Source organism: Dermochelys coriacea, chromosome 13 (genome assembly GCF_009764565.3).
Source record: "Dermochelys coriacea isolate rDerCor1 chromosome 13, rDerCor1.pri.v4, whole genome shotgun sequence".
NCBI lineage: Eukaryota > Metazoa > Chordata > Testudines > Dermochelyidae > Dermochelys > Dermochelys coriacea.
Window position 1 is genome coordinate 27,011,449 of NC_050080.1, and position 22,632 is coordinate 27,034,080.

General features: G+C 47.3%; 1 protein-coding gene across 2 annotated transcripts in view; it reads left to right on the plus strand.

Moving 5' to 3' along the window:
* Positions 1-9,761, plus strand: part of AHCY (adenosylhomocysteinase) — a 54,399-nt gene extending 44,638 nt beyond the window's left edge. Inside the window, exon 10 of one of the 2 annotated variants that reach the window (XM_038369741.2) lies at positions 8,805-9,761. In XM_038369741.2, the coding sequence (XP_038225669.1) occupies positions 8,805-8,813 (9 nt within the window). In that variant the 3' untranslated portion in view covers positions 8,814-9,761. The remainder of the gene's footprint in view (positions 1-8,804) is intronic. The other variant, XM_038369742.2, reaches the window with a different exon arrangement.
* The last annotated feature ends 12,871 nt before the right edge of the window (positions 9,762-22,632 follow it).

The window sequence follows — 22,632 nt, forward strand, 5'->3', positions numbered from 1 at the left end:
GTCCCAGATAAGGAAGCCAAGTTTTGTTCACCCACCCCACCCCTAATTCATTGGTGGTGGCAGTTAATCAAAGGGGAAAGCAACAGCTGGCTAAGACTACCCCTAATGATAAAGATTGGAAGCGCCTAGCCCTCTTTGGCAGGAAGGCCTGTTCCTCAGCAACCCTCCGGTTTTGTGTAGCAAACCATTCTGCATTACCGTCTAAGTACACACAACATTTTTGCACAAATGACAACTTTTATTGAACATCTTCCAACAAATAAAGAACAGTATAAAGCTAACCTAACAGAAGGGCTCCCTCATTGCCAGAACAGCCTTACAGGCTTCCCTGGACTCCGCTGACATGGCAGTCCACTCCATTGTCACATGATCTAGTCATGTGGAGGGTGTCCTGGCCCCACCTTTCAGGCTTCCCCAAGGAACTTCTGGCGACAGTAGGGGACTTACCTTTTGAAGGTCAAAACCTGTTTGCAAAAGGCAGAGATGCAACCTTATACACTCTCAAGGATTCCTGTGCCACACTGAAAACTCTAGGAATATATGCCCCTAGGAACAAAAAGGAATAGGGCAGATTTTATACCCAGTGCTTCCGCACTACTCTGTATATCCAACCTCAGAACCATTATAACCAGCGCCACAAACAACATCAGACAAGACGCCGCCAAGCCCCAGAGCAGTCGGCGATGTCTCAACCATCCACTTCCAGACAAGCATTTTGAAGTGTTGGTCGAGGGCACGAAAGCCCCACCACTGCTACAGTCCCTCGTAACCTCCTGCCCGTTTAGGGACCACCCCAACACCCTTCTACCCTGTCTGGGCAACCATTACATCAGACAAGTGGGTTCTGGAAATTTTTAGGCAAGGGCTATTCTATCCCTTTTACCTCTATCCCACCTGCCTACCCCCCTTCTCCGTCCCTCTTCAGGGACCCATGTCACAACCGTCTGTTACAGCAGGAAGTAAACCACCTCTTCAGGGACCCATGTCACAACCGTCTGTTACAGCAGGAAGTAAACCACCTCCTGCAACTAGGTGCTGTAGAACCTGTACCTGCCAAGCACAGGGGGAGCAGATTTTATTCACGCTTCTTTCTCACTCAGAAGAAAACAGGCGGATGGAGGCCCATCTTGGACTTGTGCAAGCTAAACAAGTTTGTCAGACACAGCGCTTCAAGATGATAACCCTAGCAACCATTATCCCAGCACTGGAGAAAGGAGATTGGCTCTCGGCCATCGACGTACAAGACACCTATTTCCACATCACTATTCATCCAGTGCACAGAAAGTTTCTCTGTTTCACACTCTGGAACCTCCACTACTAGTACTGAGTGCTCCCATTCAGATTATCCACAGCCCCATGGGTATTCTCAAACGTCCTTGTCATCATCTCAGCATGCCTTCGCAGACAGGGTGTGATAATATTTCCCTACCTAGATGACTGCCTCCTAAAAGCTTCCACGTACCAGGCTGCAGTCGATGCCCTTCACATCACTACAACCCTGTTTACAAAACTAGGGCTACACATCAACTTTCAGAAATCCACCCTAATTCCAACCCAACAGTTGGGCTTTATAGGGGCACACCTAGACTGCATCACGACATCGGCAAAGACTCCCTCAACTACTGCTTTGTTACCCTAACAAACTTCATTACAACGGTAAAAAACATCCCACAAACGTCCGCCAGAATGTGCTTACAACTCATAGTGCTCATGTCGGCCACCACGTTTATTGTGAAGCATGCCAGGCTTTGTATGAGGTGTCTACAAACCTGGCTTCGTACTGGCTATACTCCCCACAAGCATTCTATCCTCGGACAACTGACAATGCCCAGCGGGGTAAAAGACTCACTCACATGGTGGACAAAACAAACCAACGTTTGTGCAGATGTTCAGTTCCAACAACACACCCCATCAGTAACTATCACCACGGATGCCTCCCTCATGGGATGGGGAGCACACTTGTCAGACAATAGCATCGAGGGCCGGTGGTCCCTTGCAGAATCCACCCTACACATAAATCTATTGGAACTCAGGGTGGTTCGCTATGCATGCCACTACTTTCTGCCACTGATACGCAACAAGACCGTCCAGATCCCCACGGACAACTTGGCCGCTATGTTCTATATACATTGCTCTGTGCAGAAGCAGTTCACCTCTGGAAATGGTGCATCTCCAACAACATAGATCTCATTGCAGCCTACCTACCGGGAAGCCAGAATGTCTCAGCAGATGACCCAAGCAGAAACTTCTCGCAAATGCACGAATGGGAACTGGACCCAGGAATCCTGAAAACTATATTCCTCCAATGGGGTTTTCCCTCAATAGACCTTTTTGCAACCTATCACAATGCCAAATGCTTACAATACTGCTCCCGGGCAGGACTTGGACCACAACTCCCTGGGGGATGCCTTCCTCAGGAAATGGGAAGCCCTCTTGATGTATGCCTTTTCCCCCAACTCCACTATTGAGCTGCATACTCAAGATAAAGGACAAATCCAGAGTAATTCTAATTGCACCAACATGGCCCAAACAAACGTGGTTCCCATACCTGAATGAGATGGCTGCAAGACTGCCACAGACCCTTCCTAACTAACTTGTGCCTAACTTGCTGACACAGGACGCCTCCACCACTCCAACATTCCAGTTCTCCATCTCAAGGCGTGATTAATCCATGGATGACTAACCTAGAGTCATGCTGTTCCAGGGAAGTACAGGATATCTACTGAACAGTCGACGACTCACTACACGAAAAACATACACACATAAGTGGAAACACTTTCTATATGGTGCAGAGACATACAAGTTACCCCACAATCAGCACCACTACCCACAATATGCAATCTTCTGCGTAGATTTGGCCAATTTTTCTGTTTCAGCAAATGCTTCTAATAAATAAACGGAAAATTTGTTTTCGAATGGACCAGGGAAAGCCACTCAACTGATGCAACGGCCCCCTCGCCTGCTGTCACTTCCAGGCCTGTTCACTGCTTATCAAACCTGTTCCTGTGTCTCTGCAGTGACTGTCTCCTTCCACTGCCCAGGTGCTCTTACTGTGGAAAAATGCTTTCTGAATACCCTAGCTGAACTCTTGATTAGAGGAGGACAGCATGGTCTGGTGGGTAGGGCGCTAGAGACTGGGGTCCTATTCCTAGCTCTGCAACTGACCTGTGGAGTGACAGCCAAGGGCAAGTCACTTCACCTCCGTTTGTAAAATGGGGAGAGGATACTGGTGTCTCAAAGAAGAGCTAAGTATAATCCAAGTGATTTGCTTCTGGTTCTCTCGTCTTCAGATGGAAGCGTAGGGACTTACTCTTCACTTACACTATATGCATGGCAGGATCAAGGCAATTCAGGGCCCCAGGCGTGCCACAACAGGGGGTCCTCTAGGACTCCACTCTGTGGCCCCACCCCCATGCCCTGGCTTTGCCGCTACCTGGAATAGCTGCAGCAGGAAGGACCTCTTCTGTCCAGGACTCCTTTCCCTCCCAGAGAGGCAGGGGTGGTGACATGGGGCCCTTTGATGCCCACCAGGAGCAGCAGAAGGGGCACCTTCCCCTGGTGAAGAGCAAGGGTGACAGAAGGGTTTTCCTTTCCCTCTGTGGACAAGCTGGGGTGGTGGCAGCAAGGGGGAAAGAGAGAGTCTCTAGGGGGGTGTATTTGGTGTGTAGGGCAGGCTGGGTCCTCTGCACTGTTTACCTTCTGCCATACGCGTAGCCCTTTGCTGTGATAGGGTGGGTGAGGTCCTTAGAACAGTGGGTCATGGAGCTAACACCCCACTGAGAGGCACAGGACATTTCACCCCTTTCAGAGCTATTGTTTCAGGCTCTTGGCAGGCCCAGGCAGGCAGGTCATGTTTTCATGTTGTTCTCCGCTGCCTGTAAGATAGAAACTTTTTTTATAATGGAAGCTTAGATTCAGGCCTCATTGCAGGAGCTGGGGCCCAAGGCGTGGCCCGTGCTTATGATTTAATGCCGCCCTAGCTATGAAGTTATCTACTTCATCTCTCCTGATGTTTTATCTGCCAGTTCTTATCATTATTTGGGTTTGTTCCAGCTTTGCTGTATTCTTCCTAACTGCAGGGACCAGAACATAGTTCCATGAGTAATTGCACCAGAACTATGCACAATGGCATCGCTACCTCTCCAGCTATGCATGTGACACTGACAGCAGTGTTTGCTTTTTGCAGTAGATTCATGCTGCAAACTAGTTTCTTCTAAATCTGCTGCTTATCGAGCAGAGGTCTCTGTTTTGTGTCTAGGCTGCTTATTTCTCCTTTAATTGGTATTGATTTTTATTTGACTATCTATAGCCTACTGTGCTCCTCACTCAAAAAATCGTGCTACATCTTGGTTCTGTGTGTGGGGTGGGTGTGTATACGGACTCCTTTCACTGGGGAAAATCTAGATCTGAATGCAGGTCCACAAAATGTACCACTTTGATCTTTTTCTCCATTGCCTATCCCTGCTTTTATTGATCACTCTGTTCCTTGTTTGTTCACTATTTCGATAGTCACCACATAGTTTTCATCTATTATTCCTGAATTCAGATTCCTTTGTGATATTAACAATCTCGTGGAAATGGAAACATGGTTACCTTACAATGGACACTTTCCTCATCAGCTGGGGCTCCTGGTGGTTGGTATTGCAGTTTGCACATGGCAGTGAAAGAAACAATGTTGATGTCACATCCAGCTTCGTTACAAGTGGAGTTTCACTGTGGCTGAGTTCATGAAGTGTGTTAGTCTGTATCACTCTGTTCCTTTTTAGGACTAAAATAGGGTAATTGCTTCCAGGAACATGCCAAGGAAATCTGTTTTTCAAAACTCACAGTTGGTGCTCAGATGCATTTCTTCCAAATGTTCTGATAATAAACCCTTTACTTTATGGGTTGGTGCTTTGCACAGGTTATACATCTGGCTGATTAGCATGATGATTCCTTGTTTCTTCCTTCAAAACAGGACTTCTTTTTACATTGATCAATAGCTCTCATCGCCCATGATTTATTTTCAGTCTGTGCGTTCCTCTGATATTCAGGTGCATTTTATCCAGACTGTAACTTGCTATGTTTTTTTTTCTTTTTTGGTTTTCTTTCATCTTTGGTATTGCCATTTGTTCCTCATCTCCCTCAGCCACAGCCTCTGCAGAAGATTTTTTCTTCAGTGCAAATTCTGTAGCCATCTGCAGCACTGGTGCCATTACCTCCTCACCTTCTAAATCTTTTAGCATTTCTGTTTTCTTCGCTAACATTCCTTTTGCAGTTTTTTTTAGATCTTTATTTCCTGTGACCCTCTTACACAGCATTGTCATTTCGTGCCCTTGGCTCCCTTACATTCTCTGGTGACTTGTTCATCTCTACTTTTCAAGCCCTCTTCCACTTCCTATATATTTTTCTCCTCCATTTTTCTAACAGGAATGCAGGTATTTTAAATCTTCCTTGAACAGATGTTGTTAGTAGCATTCATTACAGGAGACGCTATATGTCCTAACCAGTCGAAGGAGCCCCAGAGCACAAATATATAAACCAAATATGGGCGTTACACAAATGGATTGCAAAAGACTTTTTTTTTGTGGGGTGGGCTTCTTCATTTTCTTTTTTTCAATGCTTTATGAAAATAGCATTGTTCTAAAAGGGCGGCTCATTACTGTAGCCCTTTTTGTGCTGGAGATTTGGGGCTAAATACTGAACCACTTGGGTGTGTTTGGCACCCCTGCATTGGAACCACCTCTGGAATAAAACACACCAAGGGCTTACCTTCACTAGGAACGCATATTGAGCTTAGCTGCCTTGCTGTAGCTTAGCTCTCTCTTCCCTAGTGAAGGCACAATTTATACCTTCTAGTGTCTACATCAAGTTAGCTAACCTTCATGTATATTCCTAGTCTACACGTACCCAAACTGGAATGCCTGTTTAAGTCTCCGTTTGTCTTCAAGTGATTGCTCATGACAATTCCAATAGGTATGTGCATGCGCCGTGTGCACAATCGCCGGACGGTTTTACCCTAGCGGTACCAGTTGGGTCGGCTGTGTAGCCCCGGTACTGGCACCTTTATGGCGGTGTGTATAGGTCCTGGCCGACCCGCTGCCTGCTCGCTTCCTTCTTCCTGCCAGTTACGGTCATCGGAGCAACTGGTCTCTTGCTTTGCAAGTGTTTTCTAGCATTTTTCCGCGTATATAGTTATTACTTTTCACTAGATCGTTAGACAGTTTTATTAGTTAGTACGCTTAAGTTGGGGGGTTCCCCCTGCGATACTTTTCCCTGTCACTAGGGCATGCTGCAGCCTCAGGGGTTTAAGCCATGCAAGAGGTACGGTAAGCCTATGCCCAAAGGGGAGCTGCATGTTGCTTGTCTGGAGTGATTAGGAGAGGCTATTTGCAAGACAAGTGCACTGCTTGCAGAGGATTCAAGCCCAGAATTATCACCTCAAGCTCCTCTTAATGGAGTCTGTGCTTCGACCCCAACCGACTGAAGAGTCTGCACCAGCAGCTCAGTGCATAGTGCACCGGCCTCGGTGCGGGACACTTTGGCACCAATGAAGGATTCGCATAAGGAGCATCGACATCGCTCCCCTGTGCAGAAGGCCGGCTCATTGGTGCAGTACCGTTCACAATCCCCGGTGCTGCACAAAAAAAAGAAGGGAGAGCAGGGCTGCTTCCCTGTCAAGAACAGTAGGCAGGATTCCAGCGTGGTGCATCCCATGTGGCCCTCCCCACGCTCCCGGACCTCATCACATAGGATCACGGCAGACTACAGCACCCCAACCTGGAGTCCCTCCACCTCATGGCATGGAAACTCCATGGCTAAACCTGCTTGAACTTCAGTGTTCGGACTCTGTTAGGAAAGTTCTCTTGGGAATCAGGAAACCCTCCACTTGCACAATGTGCCTGGTGAAGTGGAAGTGCTTCTCCTTTTGGTCCCCACAGAAAGGTACAATCCCCCCTCCCTAACCCCCGGCAGCAACTTTTTTTTCCCTTGTGCTAGACAACCTCTTACCTGAAGCAACCAGGGCTGGCTATATCTTCTATTAAGGTGCACCTGGCAGCCATCTTGGCCAGGCATGGGGGGCAGGTCAGTCTTTGGCAATCCCATGGTGGGCCAGTCCCTTAAGGGCTTAGATAGGCTTTATCCCCAGGTGAGGCAGCCTGTTCCCCAGTGGGATCTTAAGCTGGTTCTTTCCAGATTTATGGGCCCCCCTTTCGAGCCACTGGTGACCTGCCCCTTATCCTACCTCTCCTGTAAAATAGCTTTTCTGTAGGCCATAACCTCGGCCAGAAGGGTCTCCGAGCTCAGAGCACTTACTTCTGAGCCCCCCTACATGGTCTTTTACAAAGACAAGGTGCAGCTGTGCCCACACCCAGCATTCCTACCTAAGCTAGTCTTGCATTTCATGTGAATCAGGACATATTTCTATACCGGTATTCTTTCCTAAGCCTCATGCCAGTAACAAAGAGCGAGCACTCCATTCCCTTGATGTCAGGCATGCCCTAGCCTTCTATATTGAATGCACTAAGCTCTTTTGTACGTCACCACAGCTCTTTTTTGTAATCGCTGAGAGGATTAAAGGGCTCCCCATCTTGACCCAGGATATTTTGTCATGAATCACGTCCTGCATCAGAACCTGCTACGACCTAGCTAAAATTCCAGCCCCGCTGTTAACGGCGCACTCCACAAGAGCACAGGCATCATCTGCCGCATTCCTTGTACAGGTCCCTATCCAAGACATATGCAAGGCAGCAACACGGTCTTCCATCACCACCTTTATATGCACTACGCCATCATCCAGCAGGCGAGGGACGATGTGGCCTTTGGCAGGGCGTACTGCAATCAGGAACTCTGTGAACTCTGACCCCTTCTCCGTTGAAATTGCTTGGGAGTCACCTATTGGAATGGACATGAACAATTACTCGAACAAAAGACGGTTACCTGCCTTTCGTAACTGCTGTTCTTTGAGATGTGTGGGCATATCCATTCCAAATCCCGCCCGCCCGCCTCCCCTCTGTCGGAGTATTCCGGCAAAAAGGAACTGAGCAGGCAGCAGGTCAGAAGGGACCTATATACACCACCATAAAAGCGCCACTCCAGGGGGCTCCACAGCTGATCCGACGGGTACTGCTAGGGTAAAACCTTCCAATGATCATGCATGCGGCATGCAACACACCTATTGGATTGGACATGAGCAACCACATCTCGAAGAACAACAGTTACGAAAGGTAGGTAGCAGTCTTTTCTTTGGGGAACTCTTCTGTGAGTCTTATGGCTTATCTAAAATCTCCCCGTTGGACAATATAGTACCCTGTTGAGATACTGTTAGGGCCAGGGGAAGAGAGACTGGCAGCATGGTTGACTTTACCAGCCTAACTTTTCTTCTGTCCACCACAATGAGGCCAGATACTTTTTTGTTTTTGCTTTTAGCTGACTAACTTGCTCCCGCTCTTGAGCTAATGCATGGAGATTACATTGGGTACAAACATGTACAGTCTGGGAGAGGCTGCCACAAGTTAATCTATTGCCTCATGCTTGGACTTCAGATTGACTGAGCCAGGTGATGTGGGGGAAACTGCAGCTGAATGATTTAGTTACTGACTGCTCAGGTGTAAAGAGATCACTGTACTCGGACAAAGGGGGGGACCTGAGAAGAGGACCGTCTCATTCTCACTCCTCTGCAGATCCTGTTACATTTAACCCTTGAGGTTGGCGGTTGGGCCTCCCTGCTGTGATGGCCACCAGTGGGCACCACTTCACGGACTCCACCAGCCTTCAGCACTGGACTGAACCTCCGGGCTTAACATTTTCTTGTTGTCTTTCAGCTGGATTGAAGCCGTGGCAGCTGCTCATCTGGATAAACTGTGTGTGAAGCTGACGAAACTGAGTGACAAGCAGGCCAAGTACCTGGGATTGCCGAAAGAAGGGCCCTTCAAGCCAGACCACTACAGATACTGAGCCACTGGCACTACCCAAAGAACAATGTGCAGGGAATAAAAATCTTCCAAAGCTCTCGCCCGTGCGCTGGCATTCTGAGAACAAGGCGTTCCCCTTCCCCCTCTCACTACACACCCATTGCCCTTAAACAGACATGGAGACTCTCTAGTATAGGCATCATCCCTCTCTCTCTTTGACCAGCTATTTAGCTAATGCATTCGTCGAGCAGATCCCATACATACCCTTATTGCCTTGTAATGTGAGGGCGGCTGGGTCACGAGTTATAAACAGGGCTCCTGGTCCTTCAAATGTGCACTGCTAGTAGCCTGCACTCTGGATATGGGAACAGGCTTAACCAATAATAGTGAGGTTAAGTGGTGACTTGTACCAGAGCCAGTCCCCTGGTTCTGTGCAGTAGTTCATGAAAGCTGGATGGAGGAGATGAATACCCTGTGGGCCCTGGCATTCCACAGCACGCTTTGTCCACTGAGGTTAGGCATGATGCTGCTTGGGTTGCGCTTACCCTGGGAGCAGCCTACCTACTTAATCAAAGATGTTCTGGGAGTTGATTTCCTGGGTCTAGTCTAGCTGCCTCCATCCCTCTATATCAACCTTCCTCGTAATTCTAGAGGGGCATGGGTGACTCAGCAGCCTGTTCATTTCTGATGTGATTGGCACCTAAAGCTGTCGAAGGGGTGGGTGGAGGGGAAGAATATTTGGTTCTCTGAAACCACCAGCAGCGTGGCTCCTGCCCTGACTTGTATTTTGTTAAGTGGTGAGGTTTTACTGTATCTTGTGCCTGTCATGGTGTCTTAAAGCGCTTTTATTAAAAACCCACAACTGTGGTCTGATATTGTTCTGGTCCATGCGGCGCGGGAGGGAGGAGCTCTCTGTTTCTGTGCCTTGGCTGCACCTGTTTTGTCTGTTTGCGCTGCCTCACACAGCCCTCCACACACCACACTTTCTATAGAAACACTCGCGGTTTGGCTCCAGGAGCTGATGCCTCATCCTGTTGTAGGAAAGGCTGTTCTGCTCCTGCAGCTGGCTCCGCTGATTCACAGCGGGAAAGCTGCTTGCTAGAAGGGCAGCTGGAGGTGAGAGGATAAAAAATAACTTAATCTTCTCATTACGAGTGCTTGGTGCTCCCAGTTCGTGCTTCATTGTGACTGTTCCACGTTTATATTCCTACATGCGGTTATATTAACATATTCCTTCCCTAAATACAAGGAAAGGAAGGTAGAGCCTAAATAAACTGTAAAAACCAAGCTCAAATGCTAGGGTGTATCTACTCTTAAATCACTAACTCCTAGCTCACAAAGGTGCAGGAGAGAGAAACCTACATCAGCCCTACAGCACAGTGCCTTCCTGGGGAAGGAATATCCACCAAATAAACATGGTGAGGTTGGATTCCTATGCGTAATCTCAACTCTTACTCTGCTTAGGAGCCAAATGTGGAACAGAGTGTCAAATCAAGATCACCATGGCAGGATTCATTTCTTGCATGAGGTTCTGCAACTTTGTGAATCTGCAAGTTACAGTAGTAGGAAACAAGACCAGAAGGCTTGTATGGAATAGAATAGGGCTGGAGCACCCACAGAAAAAATTTGCGGGCGCTTAGCGCCCCCTGGCAGCTAGCTCTCTCCCATCCTTGCACCTCCCACCTGCTGGTGGCCCAGCCAGTCAACTCCTACCCCTCCCAGTGCCTCCCACCCACCGCGATCAGCTGATGCATAGCATGCAGGAGGCGCTGGGCGGGAGGGGGCAGAACTGGGTGGGAAGGGTTGTGTGGGGGTAGAGCAGTGGATTGAGCATCCCCAGGGCCTGGAGGAAGCCTGTGCCTGTTTGACAAATCTCAAATGAGGAGGGTCTTAATTACTCCCACTTAAAAATACAGACCTTTGTTCAACAACGCCTTAAGTAGAGGCTTAACTAAAGCGCAAGGTAATACCTTGCTCAAGTGCTTTGCTGGTCCAGGGCCTTAACTTCAAGATGAGTGGTATGATTTAGCGGTCTGGACTGTCTGTTGTAGCATCCAGGGCCCGCTGAGTTTTACTCTTAGCTTGGAGGTTTCTCTGTGACCTTGGTTACATCATGTACCCCCTATTTTGCAGCTGGAAATGCACAGGTAGAGACTCATACTTATTGTTCTGGTGTATTAGGGCTTCAGAAGGCAATAACAAAAACCTGGTAGAGGTGCTGCCTGTTGTTCGTGTCTAGATTGTCTGGGTTTAATTTCCCAGCATGATAACTACTAACTTGTGGCTTCTAAAGGGGTCATGGTGTATGTGTAATGGGTGAGGAAACAAGTTCTGATCATTCACCATACCTAAACAAATCAGCACTCCATTCCTTTTCCTGAATTCCTACTGCTTGCTGGCCATAAAATGCTGAGTCCAGCTGGCACTGATTGTAGCAGGAAGTGGCCCAAATCTTCTCTCTGCGAGAAGAAGGCAACTCCTGCTGTGTCAGTACAGTGTGAAATATTGTACACTGAGCTGTCAATACCAACTTCTACTCTCCAGGCTCTGTCCCAAGCACTGCTAGGCCTGTCCCTTTGGTTAGGAGAGCTAGTGAGATCACAGGCTGATGTGTTACTTGGAACTTGCTTTTGCCTCCCTGCGTATGCAAGTAACATAGAAGGGTGAAGGAGAAATCAGCGTCTTTTATTTTTTACATTGTTTCTAGCCCTTTTTCATGCGGGTCATGATATTTTGTGGAAGGTGAGGGTAGTACAATGAGTTTTCAGGCCTCTCAATAAAAAAATGCTGTGTTGGCCCTGCTGATAGCCAGGATGGAAAACCTGCAGAGAGGAAATTGCACTGGCAAAGGTGATGAATAGGAAATTCTTTGTATTCATGCTTTGTTACATACAAGGACAGTGCCCTAGGCCCCTATTTGAAGCAATTCACTGCTTGAAATTCTGAGAGAAGCAAAAGCACATTGAGCCAGGGATGAGAGGCAGACTGGATCCATGTTAAATTAATTAACATATCACCTGAAATAGATCAAAGCATGAATGCCTGGATGTAGGGTACCTCAGGGCATGGTGCTGACCCTTATGCACTGATGTTGCCTCAGAATGGTGGCAAAGTCCTGATAGAGGTGTGCGATGGGGTACACCTGCCCTGCACTATGGTGGAAGGGGTTAACCCCATACTATGGGGGGAGGAAGTCACGCCCCTCTCCTCTCTGGGAACTACAGTATAAAGGGAGCAGCTTGGCCTGGCCTGGCCTGGCCTAGCCTAGCCTGACTGGGGTGAGAGAGAAGAATGTGTGCATTGCAGGCTCCTGGAAATCCTAGACCTCAGAGCCAGGCACACTGAGATCCAGGCAAATCCAGCTGTCCACAGAAGCCCACGAGGGGAAAGAGTTGTTGGGAACTTGGCCTTCCAACTACCCTGGAGAAACCTGTGGACTATGGAGGAGAAAACCAGGTAGGAAGTAGCCCAGGGAGACCAGATATTGATCTGGTTGTAGTACCAGGAACAGTCTCCGTATGTTTCAGAGATATCCCCACTGACTCAGTGGCAGGTATGATTGCTGCTGATAAGGTCCTTGGATGGGATCCACAGTGGCGTAGGGAGGGCTGGGTCCCCTATACCAGCTGCCAACCCACCCCCCTTTGGTCACTAGGCCATACTGTCCAGCATGCAAGGAGGTCCTACCTGCCCTGATTTCTTAGGACAGCCCCACAGTCTCTAGCCATTGGTGCCACCTTATAGATGTAGGCTACTAGGCTGTGCTGCCCTGAATCTAAGGGCAGTCTGTCTGACTCTGACCATTAGGCTATACCGGCATGAAAGGAAGAGCAGTTTGCTGGACTTGGCCACAGGTCCATAATGCCCAGTAGGGGTGATGGTATACCTGCCCTGCGACAAGGTGGCTGCTATCTTCTGCACCACGGGCTATCTCTGCCTGGATTGCACTTGGCAGTTCCTGACCATTCTGTAGTGGCTCATTTCAGGCTTACTGAGCAGGAAAGGCAGAGTCTGGGCCTCTGCATGTGGAGAGAGCAATCGGATCCCCTCTTCCCACTCTCTCTTCCAACACTCTACGGCCAATATTGGAATCTTTGAAGTAGTAAAGCAAGCATCAGGTGGGAAATATCCGGACTGGCAAGGGAACCTTCTGGTTTGATCCATAGCCGATTGGCACAGCCCTGTATGCTTCTGAGGTAGGTGCTAGAATTTAGGGGACACACACACACAGAGATTAGCATCGGGGATCCCCCCTCACAGTCACTAATGCAGGGGCTAGGCCCAGGGCAGGCACTATAGTGCTGCCATGCTCCTGGTGGGCTACTGTAACTTAGGAAGCTGCTCCAAGTTATGCTAGCAGAGCACTGTTTCAGCCCCTGGCACATCCCAGAACGGGGAAGATGCAAAGGTGGCCATCCTCCCTTCTTGCAGGCTGCCTCCAAGAGGCTCACAACACAGAGCCCTTGCACTGCAGCCCGACTTCTCCTTTGCAGGAGAGCTGGAGCATCAGCAGTGCAGGGTGAGGAAAGGCCTTTCATGCTAGAACTACTCCATTACATCAACCACAGAGGACTTGGAGAGTCATGGGGTTTGGCAGCTGGGATATTTTGAGCCCATTGGAGAAAGACCTTCAAATGTAACTGAATCATGGAAGAAGCAGGTGGTCTTTTTGTTGTTAAATCATTAACCAATGCTTTGGCAAGGCCTCCTTGCCCGTGTTTGAATATGGAGGTTGGAGAACCACTAACCAACCCCAGGAGATGGATGTCAGCACTTTCTGATAAATGCACTCCACAGCATTTTCCCATGGAACAGCCTCTCAAACTTCCACGAACAAAAAAGTTTGAATTATCCCTTCTGAAATCCTATGCTCCTAGGAACCCCCAATGTCAGCATAAAAAGCAATAATACTACTACTCAAACAGGCCGCCCTGTGTTAATGATGCAGCTATTTGGGAACAAAATGCCATGGTTTTGTGGTTTACTTAATGGTAGGGTGTTGTTTGCCTGTTTCAAAATAGCGAGACAAGGTGGTTGAGGTAATATCTTTTATTGGACCAGCTTCTGTTAGTGAAATAAACACGCTTTTGAGCTACACAAAAGTTGGTCCAATAAAAGATATCCCTTCATCCACCTTGTCTCTAATGTCTTGGGACCAACACGGCAAACAAAGTCCCATAATAGTTTTGTTTACTGCTGTGTGGTTTTTTTTATAGGGTGTTTTCAAAGCTTTTTTTCTTTGACTTCTACCAGTCATTTTAGCTTTCAAAACAAATTTAAAAATTTTGGACCACCCTCCAAACAAAACTTCTAGCCCCAGAATAACCTAGAGAGAGTGCCAACATAATCATTCACTTATTGGTTGCTGGGATTTCAAGCCAGTGTGGGAAATCCCACAGGGAGTCTGTTCGTAGGCAGCGCTCATTCCAGACTGTTTCGAGAAAGCATTCCGAAGGGTTGAGGTTTTCCCTATCCCTATTGAAATGGCTGGAGGTATTTCTTGTGTGGATTTATTGGTTAGGTTGATAACCAGAATCTTTATTACTGGCCAACAGTGGATTCAGTTTGTTGCTCTGCTTTATTTACTGCTTGCTGTAGAGCTGTCAGCCAGTTTTCAAAATTCTCCCAGGAAGAAAATGCTCGACTGGGTCTGGAAATCACACCCAGGCAGTATCCTGAGACCTGCCACAGAGGGTATGCAACACGGGTGTTGTTTTTACTTGTTGGGGTTAGCCAACCCCTGGGTCCCTTCGGAGACTGCTTATGCTTCCCTACACCAGCTGTTCTCAGTCTAGTCGTCTCATTGGCCCGATCAGAAGCATGAGCCAATCAAGGTTGGTCTTGTTTGACTAGGACCTGCAAACCCAGACCAACCAGAAAAGGTATCTAGGCCAGAAATCTGGCTTCCAGTGCTTAGTCATTTATAGCATCGCCCCAGAAGCCCTCTAGTCCTTGAGGTAAGAAAAAGATCATCTTGTTAAAAAGCACGTTTTTAGAAATCAGGCAAACATGGAAGGGAAACACAGATTCCTTCACACCCAGTCAGAACTATGCAATTCATTTTAGCTAAGATGTTGCTTGGATGCTTGACAAAGAAAGCGCTATGTCAGCAGCAGTTCACACTGGACATTTCAAGCCCCTCTCTCTGTTGACTGTAGTAATCACTGTGTGTTTCTTACCCATCATAGCAAGGGTTTAGCTTTTGAACAGATTGAAAAAATGTATTCCGAGATTTAGTACGAAATGACCAGAAGGTGTGGCGAGTCTTGTAAAATAAATACAATGCAAATAATAAAATAAAACCCATAAAATCTCAGACATGTCTAAATTCCCTCAAAGTGTTCAGCAAGCTCAGACAAGTGTTTCTTGCAATGACTTTCATGACAGCTTTTCTCAATAAAGTAGCTCCTACTGAGTTTACAGACAAGTGACTGGTGGTTTTTTGGTTTTTACATGGAGCAGCTCAAAGAAACCAAACCTAGTAACATTTTCGAAAAGTATAGAAAACCATGTATTAAAATGACATTTTTTCAAACATGAAGCTTACACCCTCGGCCAATCTGTTCTTTTAGCTAATTTTCCCTTTTTAGGAGGTAAGAGGTGATGACAGTGGTGTTTCTTGATCCAGCCCTATGTAGAAGATTGTATGCGTCCCAAAGGATCTCTGTTAGTAGTGCTGCCCATTAGAGAAGATGGTATGTTCCGTTCAGCCATGGCTTTCATAAAAATATCCCAGCCTTTTAGGTATGCATTTGTTAGGAAGGCAATGAGCCTGTGTGACACCCCTGATTAATCTAGCGTGTTAGAACCATTAACAACAACGGATCCTTTGTACACACAAGTTCCTTTCTCATTCTGAGTAATGCTTTTATAAGGGCCCAGTTTATTAAAACCATACTTCAGCATTTTTCTTATAACATCCATTCACGTGGTTCAACACCTCCTGAGCAACAGCGTCAGAATTTGAGTGTTTCCTTGGGGTTTGGTAGTCATACTCTGCTCCTTTCTGGAAGAAACAGACTTATTTCCCTTTATTCACATCACACTGCATTACAAACGTTAAATACCTTTCAAGCACAGCAGTGTAAAATTTAGCCTTTTCACTGTCAATTAAATCAGTCCTTGGAGAATATTCTTCATTTCAGCGTTCAGTAGGTAAGTTGCTATAGTTCTGATATTTTTTTTCCATTGGAGGGGGAGCCATTTACTGCTCCAGCTGGTGGTCAGATATCTGATACACTTTTTTTTCTGCATTACGCCATTATCAATTAGTCCTAAAAACCCCATGATTGGCATAAGGCAAAACTTACAGAGGCACAACAACCCATAACCCTCCCTGGCCCAGACTGTTTCACCAGATCTTACTTCTTTTAGAGAGACAATTTTATTATAGAGGTTTTTATAATTTTTTTTTTCCAGTACTTGCCGTTGGTTCTGTGTCAAAGGCATGTTTCCTTTTAAAGTAGTATGTACTGTTTCTGAGATGACTGGTACTAAATCATCAGAGGCTGAACACAGGATAGCCTTCCTCTCTCTGCTGAGATGATTTCATAAGGTAGCTTTAGAAGGCTCAGGTTTCTTTTCACACAGCTAGACATATTTTGATTGGCTGTTAAAAGGGGGGCTTGCCAATTAATAATCTCTTGTTATACCCAGTTGTTTTCCCCTCTCCCCCAACTATAGAATGCTGGAGGGAAAAGCCCTGTTCTTCATTGTAACCTCTGTGCATAGAGCATTTAAATCTACCACAAGGTATCTGTAAGGCTTTTTTGCTAGCACGCCTCAGCTTTTAGAAGGACTTGGGCCTTACCAAGATACACTTACTGTGCCAGGTTGGGATCTGTAACTTATCTCTAGGGTTTTTTAAAAGAACCGTGTACTTTTGTGTTTAGGTCAATTGTGTGGCTTGTTTTTCCCTGACAGAATACAGTCTGAACTATATACATTCAACTCCAGTTCTGGTGGTGCAGATGTTGACAGATATGCAATATCCAGAATAAACCTTACTGAATTAAGTTAAACACGTATGGAATTCATTTTAATACCTTTGGGGTCCATTGTATTAAAAATGCAATTGTTTGTGTTACTGTGTGATTGTATGTAAATTCACTAGGCGGAGGGGTAGCTAATGTATTTCCTCTGGTTATCAGTTGTTTGATGCTCCACCCTGGGGAGGAAACCCTCTGTCTGGCTGATTACCTACTCATGGTCCCTTCAAAGTTGAAAACTAGAGTTTCCAGAGATGAGCAGGACAAAGAGAGGATGCTGGGATAAATAACCCTGAGTTTAAACTGACTCCTGGCTTTTTTTTCTGGTCCAGCAAATGGATAGGACTTCCAGTCCACAGTGGGCCCCAAGCTTAGGGAAGGGTTGGAAGGACTTCAGCATACTGAGCCCTATAAGACTGTTTTCTCATTCTGAGCAAAGGTGGTGATGAACTCGAAAACCCAAGGAAAACCCTGTGAGGACAGCTCCTGCCTGTTAGAGGGGGTGTTCTCTAGTAAGTTTATTGTGTTCAGGTTCTTGTACTTTTTTTGCTGTTTTCTCTGTAATGCGTTTCACCTTAAGAATAAATTCTGCTTGCTTAGAAAGAGCTGTGGGGTAACTTACAACTGTTGGTTACTCTCCAAAGAGAGAGCAAACAGGCGTGTTTAGCTAGACTGTTTTCTTGCTGGGAATAACACAGTGAGGGCAGACTATGGGTCACCCTGGAAATACCCTGGTTAAGCGGGAGAAAGATGCATGTCTCCACGGAAGAAAAAGAACAGCAGAGTAGCCAAAAGCGGGCACCTTTTTCTCGCCTACTGAGGGGAAATATATGTGGTAGGTGTCATAAACTGTGACACATACTTGGTGAAGGCTTTCCTCAACTTCATTACTGTCACAAGCAAAGTCCATCAGATCAACCACAATAATCTTCTTGACTTTGCTGGTCAGTGTAATGGACTGTCCCCATGCTCTGGGGCTGAGAAATATCTCCAGGGAGTCCAGCATTACCTCCATATTATTTATTTACATTGTTTTCCATGAACCCCAATACAGTCCTGTACAGTAAAGTATTTCATGGTTTCTTGCCCTTTCCTACAGGGCCAGAGAGGAACAGAGCTCTTTCTCCCTTGGGACCTCAAAGTATACTGGGCTCAACTAACCCACTCCTCTCCACCCTCACCTCATGGCCTCTTTCTGACTTTGAAGTCTATCATGATCATCTAGTTCTCAAACTTCATTGCACCATGTCCCCTTTCTGACAACAAAAACTACCCAGGAGAGGAGGTCCAAATCGTGAGGTCCTGCGGCCCCGGGACAGGTAGGGCAAGCAAAGCCCAAAGCCATACCATCCTGCGTGGGGAAGCAGAAAGCCCAAGGGGTTCATGCCAAACAGAGGCCCTGGAACCTGAGCTCTGCCATTCAGAGCTAGTGCCCTCGGGCTTTGGCCCTGGTCATGGACTTCTGGTTTCAGCTCTGAGCCCCAACAGTCTAAGGCCAGCCCTGGCAAACCCCATTAAAATGGGGTCATAACCTACTCTGAGGTCCCAACCCACAGTTGAAGACTGCTGAGTCTAGTCTAAGCCATGATCACCTAGTTTCGTCTTTTATAGCCATCAGCTGAGGGCTAATTGGTTCATCCCCCCCAGACTGAATCAGATAATTAGCTACATAGTCCCTAGTCACCCTTCTCCAGGGAATATAATGTGCCTAAGTGATCAGAAGGCTGGCTCACCTGTTAACTTCCAGCATGCTCACAGTGAACAGTTGATCATCATTAAAGTACCAGGTAAACCCTCCACACGGTAAAAGAATACTTACAAAGAAATTCTTATACAAAGGCAGCTGACAGCTGTCCTTCTCAGGCACAACTGACTACATTCAAGTGGAATCTTCCAATAAGTTTTATAAAGAACTTTCCTCCCATGGTTACTGGGCCCCATAAGAATAACTGGAAAAGGGTGTTTCCAACAGCTGTCCCTTTAAAATCCTGTAGAGTATAGCAGCACCAGCATGTCCCTCTTCTGGCTCCTATGTTTAGGGGCAGCCGAGGGCTCTGCGCACTGCCCCGCCCCAAGCACCACCCACCAGAGCTCCCATTGGCTGGGAACTGTCTAATGGGAGCTGCGGGAGTGGCGACTGTGGATGGGGCGGCGCACAGAGCCGCCTGGCCGCACCTCCGCATAGGAGCCAGAGGGGGGACGTTCCAGGAGCTGCTTGAGGCAAGCACCACCTGGAGTCTGCACCCCTGACCCCCCGCCCTGATCCCGCTCCTGCACCCCTACCCCAGCCCCCCCTGCACCCTGAACTCCTCATTCTAGTCCCACCCCAGAGCCTGCACCCCCATCCAGAGGCCTCATCCCCTCCTGCCCCCCCAACCCCAATTTTGTGAACATTCATGGCCCACCATACAATTTCCATACCCAGATGTGGCCTTTGGGCCAAAAAGTTTGCCTGCCCCTGGACTAAATCTTTCAAACATACAAAGTTAATCTTTTCCCAGGTCCTCTCTTTCAGTTCATCCCCTTTAATTTTCATAAAGGCTTTTCTCGCTGGCAACTGTTACCTAGAGGTTTTGAGGCCCTGCTGACACAAACACCATGGTGTGCTGATCTGGTGGAACCTCCTTTGTTAGCTCCCCTAACTGATAACCCGGAGGCAGGTTCTGCTCCCGCTCATGCCTCTCAGATATCACAGAGTCTATGGTGCGCTACAGGCAGCGCTTCTGTAACTTGTCTCACAGGTCATACAGCTGTAGACACATGTAAGCCATGGTGAAAATGTCATGCCTGGGATGTGGACAGCTAGGCCTAGATGTTGGAGCCAGAGTCAGGGCCAGAAACTGGAGTAAGAAACCAGGATTCAAGCTACGCCATTATTTTTAGAGTGCTAGCACAAGCCCAAGTCTGTTGACCGGGGTAGAGAGGCTCGCTGTTGCATGCTGTGTAGACAACCACTGAAAATAAAAGATTGCTTGATCGGCCCCTGTTCAAACACAGCTATATAAAATCATCTGGTTCTACCCAGGCTTTTACACCACCAAGCACTGGTGTACCTCCTATGAACAGCCTTCAGAGCCTGCATGAATGACTCAGTCTGGTCCAAGTTACAAAGCAAAACTAAATAATACAAAGTGGCTCTAAACCTTCATGTGTGCATGCGCCACATGCATGATCATCAGAAGGTTTACCCTAGCAGTACCCGTCACGTCGGCTGTGGAGCCCCCTGGAGTGGCGCCTTTATGGCGGTGTATATAGGTCCCTGCCAACCCACTGCTTGCCCATTTCCTTCTTACCACCAGTGACGGTCGTTGGAGCAACTGGTCTCTTGCTTTGCAAGTGTTTTCTAGCATTTTTCCATGTATATAGTTATTACTTTTCACTAGATTGTTAGTCAGTTTTATTAGTTGATATGTTTAAGTTGTGGGGGTTCCCCCTCAATATTTTCCCCAGGCACCGGGCATGCCACAGCCCCAGGATTTAAGCTGTGCGAGAGGTGCAGTAACCTATGCCCAAAGGGGATCCACATGCTGCTTGTCTGAAGTGCTTAGGAGAGGGTCATTTGCAAGACAAGTGCATCTAGGGTGACCAGATGTCCCGATTTATAGGGACAGTCCTGATATTTGGGGCTTTTTTCTTATATTGACACGTATTACCCCTCCCACCCCCATCATTATTTTTCACTCTTTCTATCTGGTCACCCTAAGTGCACCATTTGCAGAGGATTCAAGCTCAGAATTGAGAGAGAGAAAGAGACACTATCGTCTCAAGCTCCTCTTAATGGAGTCTGCTCTTCGGTCCCAACCGAACTCCAGTGTTCAGACCTCTGTTAGGGAAGTTCTGTTGGGAAGCAGGAAACCCTCCACTCACCCAACGTACCTGGCAAAGTGGAAGTGGTTTCTGCATTGGTCCCTACAGAAAGGTAACACCCCGCTTCCACCGCAACAAGTCTCTATTCCCCTTATGCTAGACGACCTCTTGTATCCGAAGCAACCGGGGCTGGCTATATCTTCTATTAAGGTGCACCTGGCGGCCATCTCGACCTTCCACCTGGGAGTGGGGGGAAGGTCAGTCTTTGGCAATTCCATGGTGGGCCAGTTCCTTAAGGGCTTAGATAGGCTTTATTCCCAGGTGAGGCAGCCTGTTCCCCAGTGGGACCTTAACCTGGTTCTTTCCAGATTTGGGCCCCCCTTTCGAGCACCTGGTGACCTGCCCCTTATCCTACCTCTCCTGGAAGATAGCTTTTCTGTAGACCATAACCTCGGCCAGAAGGGTCTCCGAGCTCAGAGCACTTACTTCTGAGCCCCCCTACATGGTCTTTTACATAGACAAGGTGCAGCTATGCCCACACCCAGTGTTCCTACCTAAGCTATCTCGCATTTTCATGTGAATCAGGACATATTTCTACTGGTATTCTTTCCTAAGCTTCATGCCAGCAACAAAGAGCGAGCACTCCATTCCCTTGACTATCAGGCATGCCCTAGCCTTCTATATTGAATGTACTAAGCCGTTTTTGTATGTCACCACAGGTCGTCTTTGTAAGTCGCCGAGAGGAGTTAAAGGGCTCCCCATCTTGACCCATGTATTTCATCATGGATCACGTCCTGCATCAGAACCTGCTACGACCTAGCTAAAATTCCAGCCCCGCTGTTAATGGCGCACTCCACAAGAGTGCAGGCATCATCCACCACATTCCTTGCACAGGTCCCTATGCAAGGCAGCACCGTTGTCTTCCTTCCACACCTTTATGTTGCACTATGCCATCACCCACAGGCAAGGGACGATGGTGCCTTCAGCAGGGCAGTACTGCATCAGCAACTTGGTGAACTCTGACCCCTCCTCCATCAAAAATTGCTTGGAGTCACCTCTTGGCAGACATGAGAATCACTCAAAGAAGAAAAGACAGTTACCTACCTTTTGTACTGTTGTTCTTTGAGATGTGTGCTCATATCCATTTCCAAATCCCGCCCCACCGCCTCCCCTCTCTCGAGAATTCCAGCAAGAGGAACTGAGCAGGTCGGCAGAGACCTATATACACGACCATAAAGGCGACGCTCCAGGGGGCTCAACAGCCAACCCAACGAGTACCCGCTAGGGTAAAACCTTGTGACGATCGTGCCACGTGGTGCGCATAGACCACACCTATTGGATTTATTGGGAGTGGACCACATCCACCCTGACTGAACTGGCCTTCAACATTGGTTCTCCACTTGTAAGGTAACAAGTGCCTTCCCTTCCCTTCATGTGCCAATAATATTTATGCCTGTATCTGTAATTTTCACTCCATGCATCTGAAGAAGTGGGTTTTTTCCCCACCAAGTTTATGCCCAAATAAATCTGTAGCCTTTAAGGTGCCACTGGACTCCTCATTGTTTTTTTTTCCTTATGGATTGGATATGAGCAACACATCTTGAAGAATAACAGTTATGAAAGGTAGGTAACTGTCCTTTTTTTTTTTTTTTTTTTTTTTTTTCCTCAGCAACAATGCTGCTCTAAAACACACTTAATGCTGACATGTTTCCCCAGGCACCCATTATCAAAACATGCAAACAATTCCCCCTCCCCCATTTTACCCACACCAGTAAGTGGGGAAAAGAAACAACCAACCAAACAAAAAGCTCCCTTGCTTTACACACTTTTACCCTAAAATGAGATGAAGCCCTAGAGTTTTTGTACTATAGAAAAACCAGCAAAGCAAACGTAATATTAATACACTGTACTAGCCCCTGAAAAGCAACACATACTCATCCTTT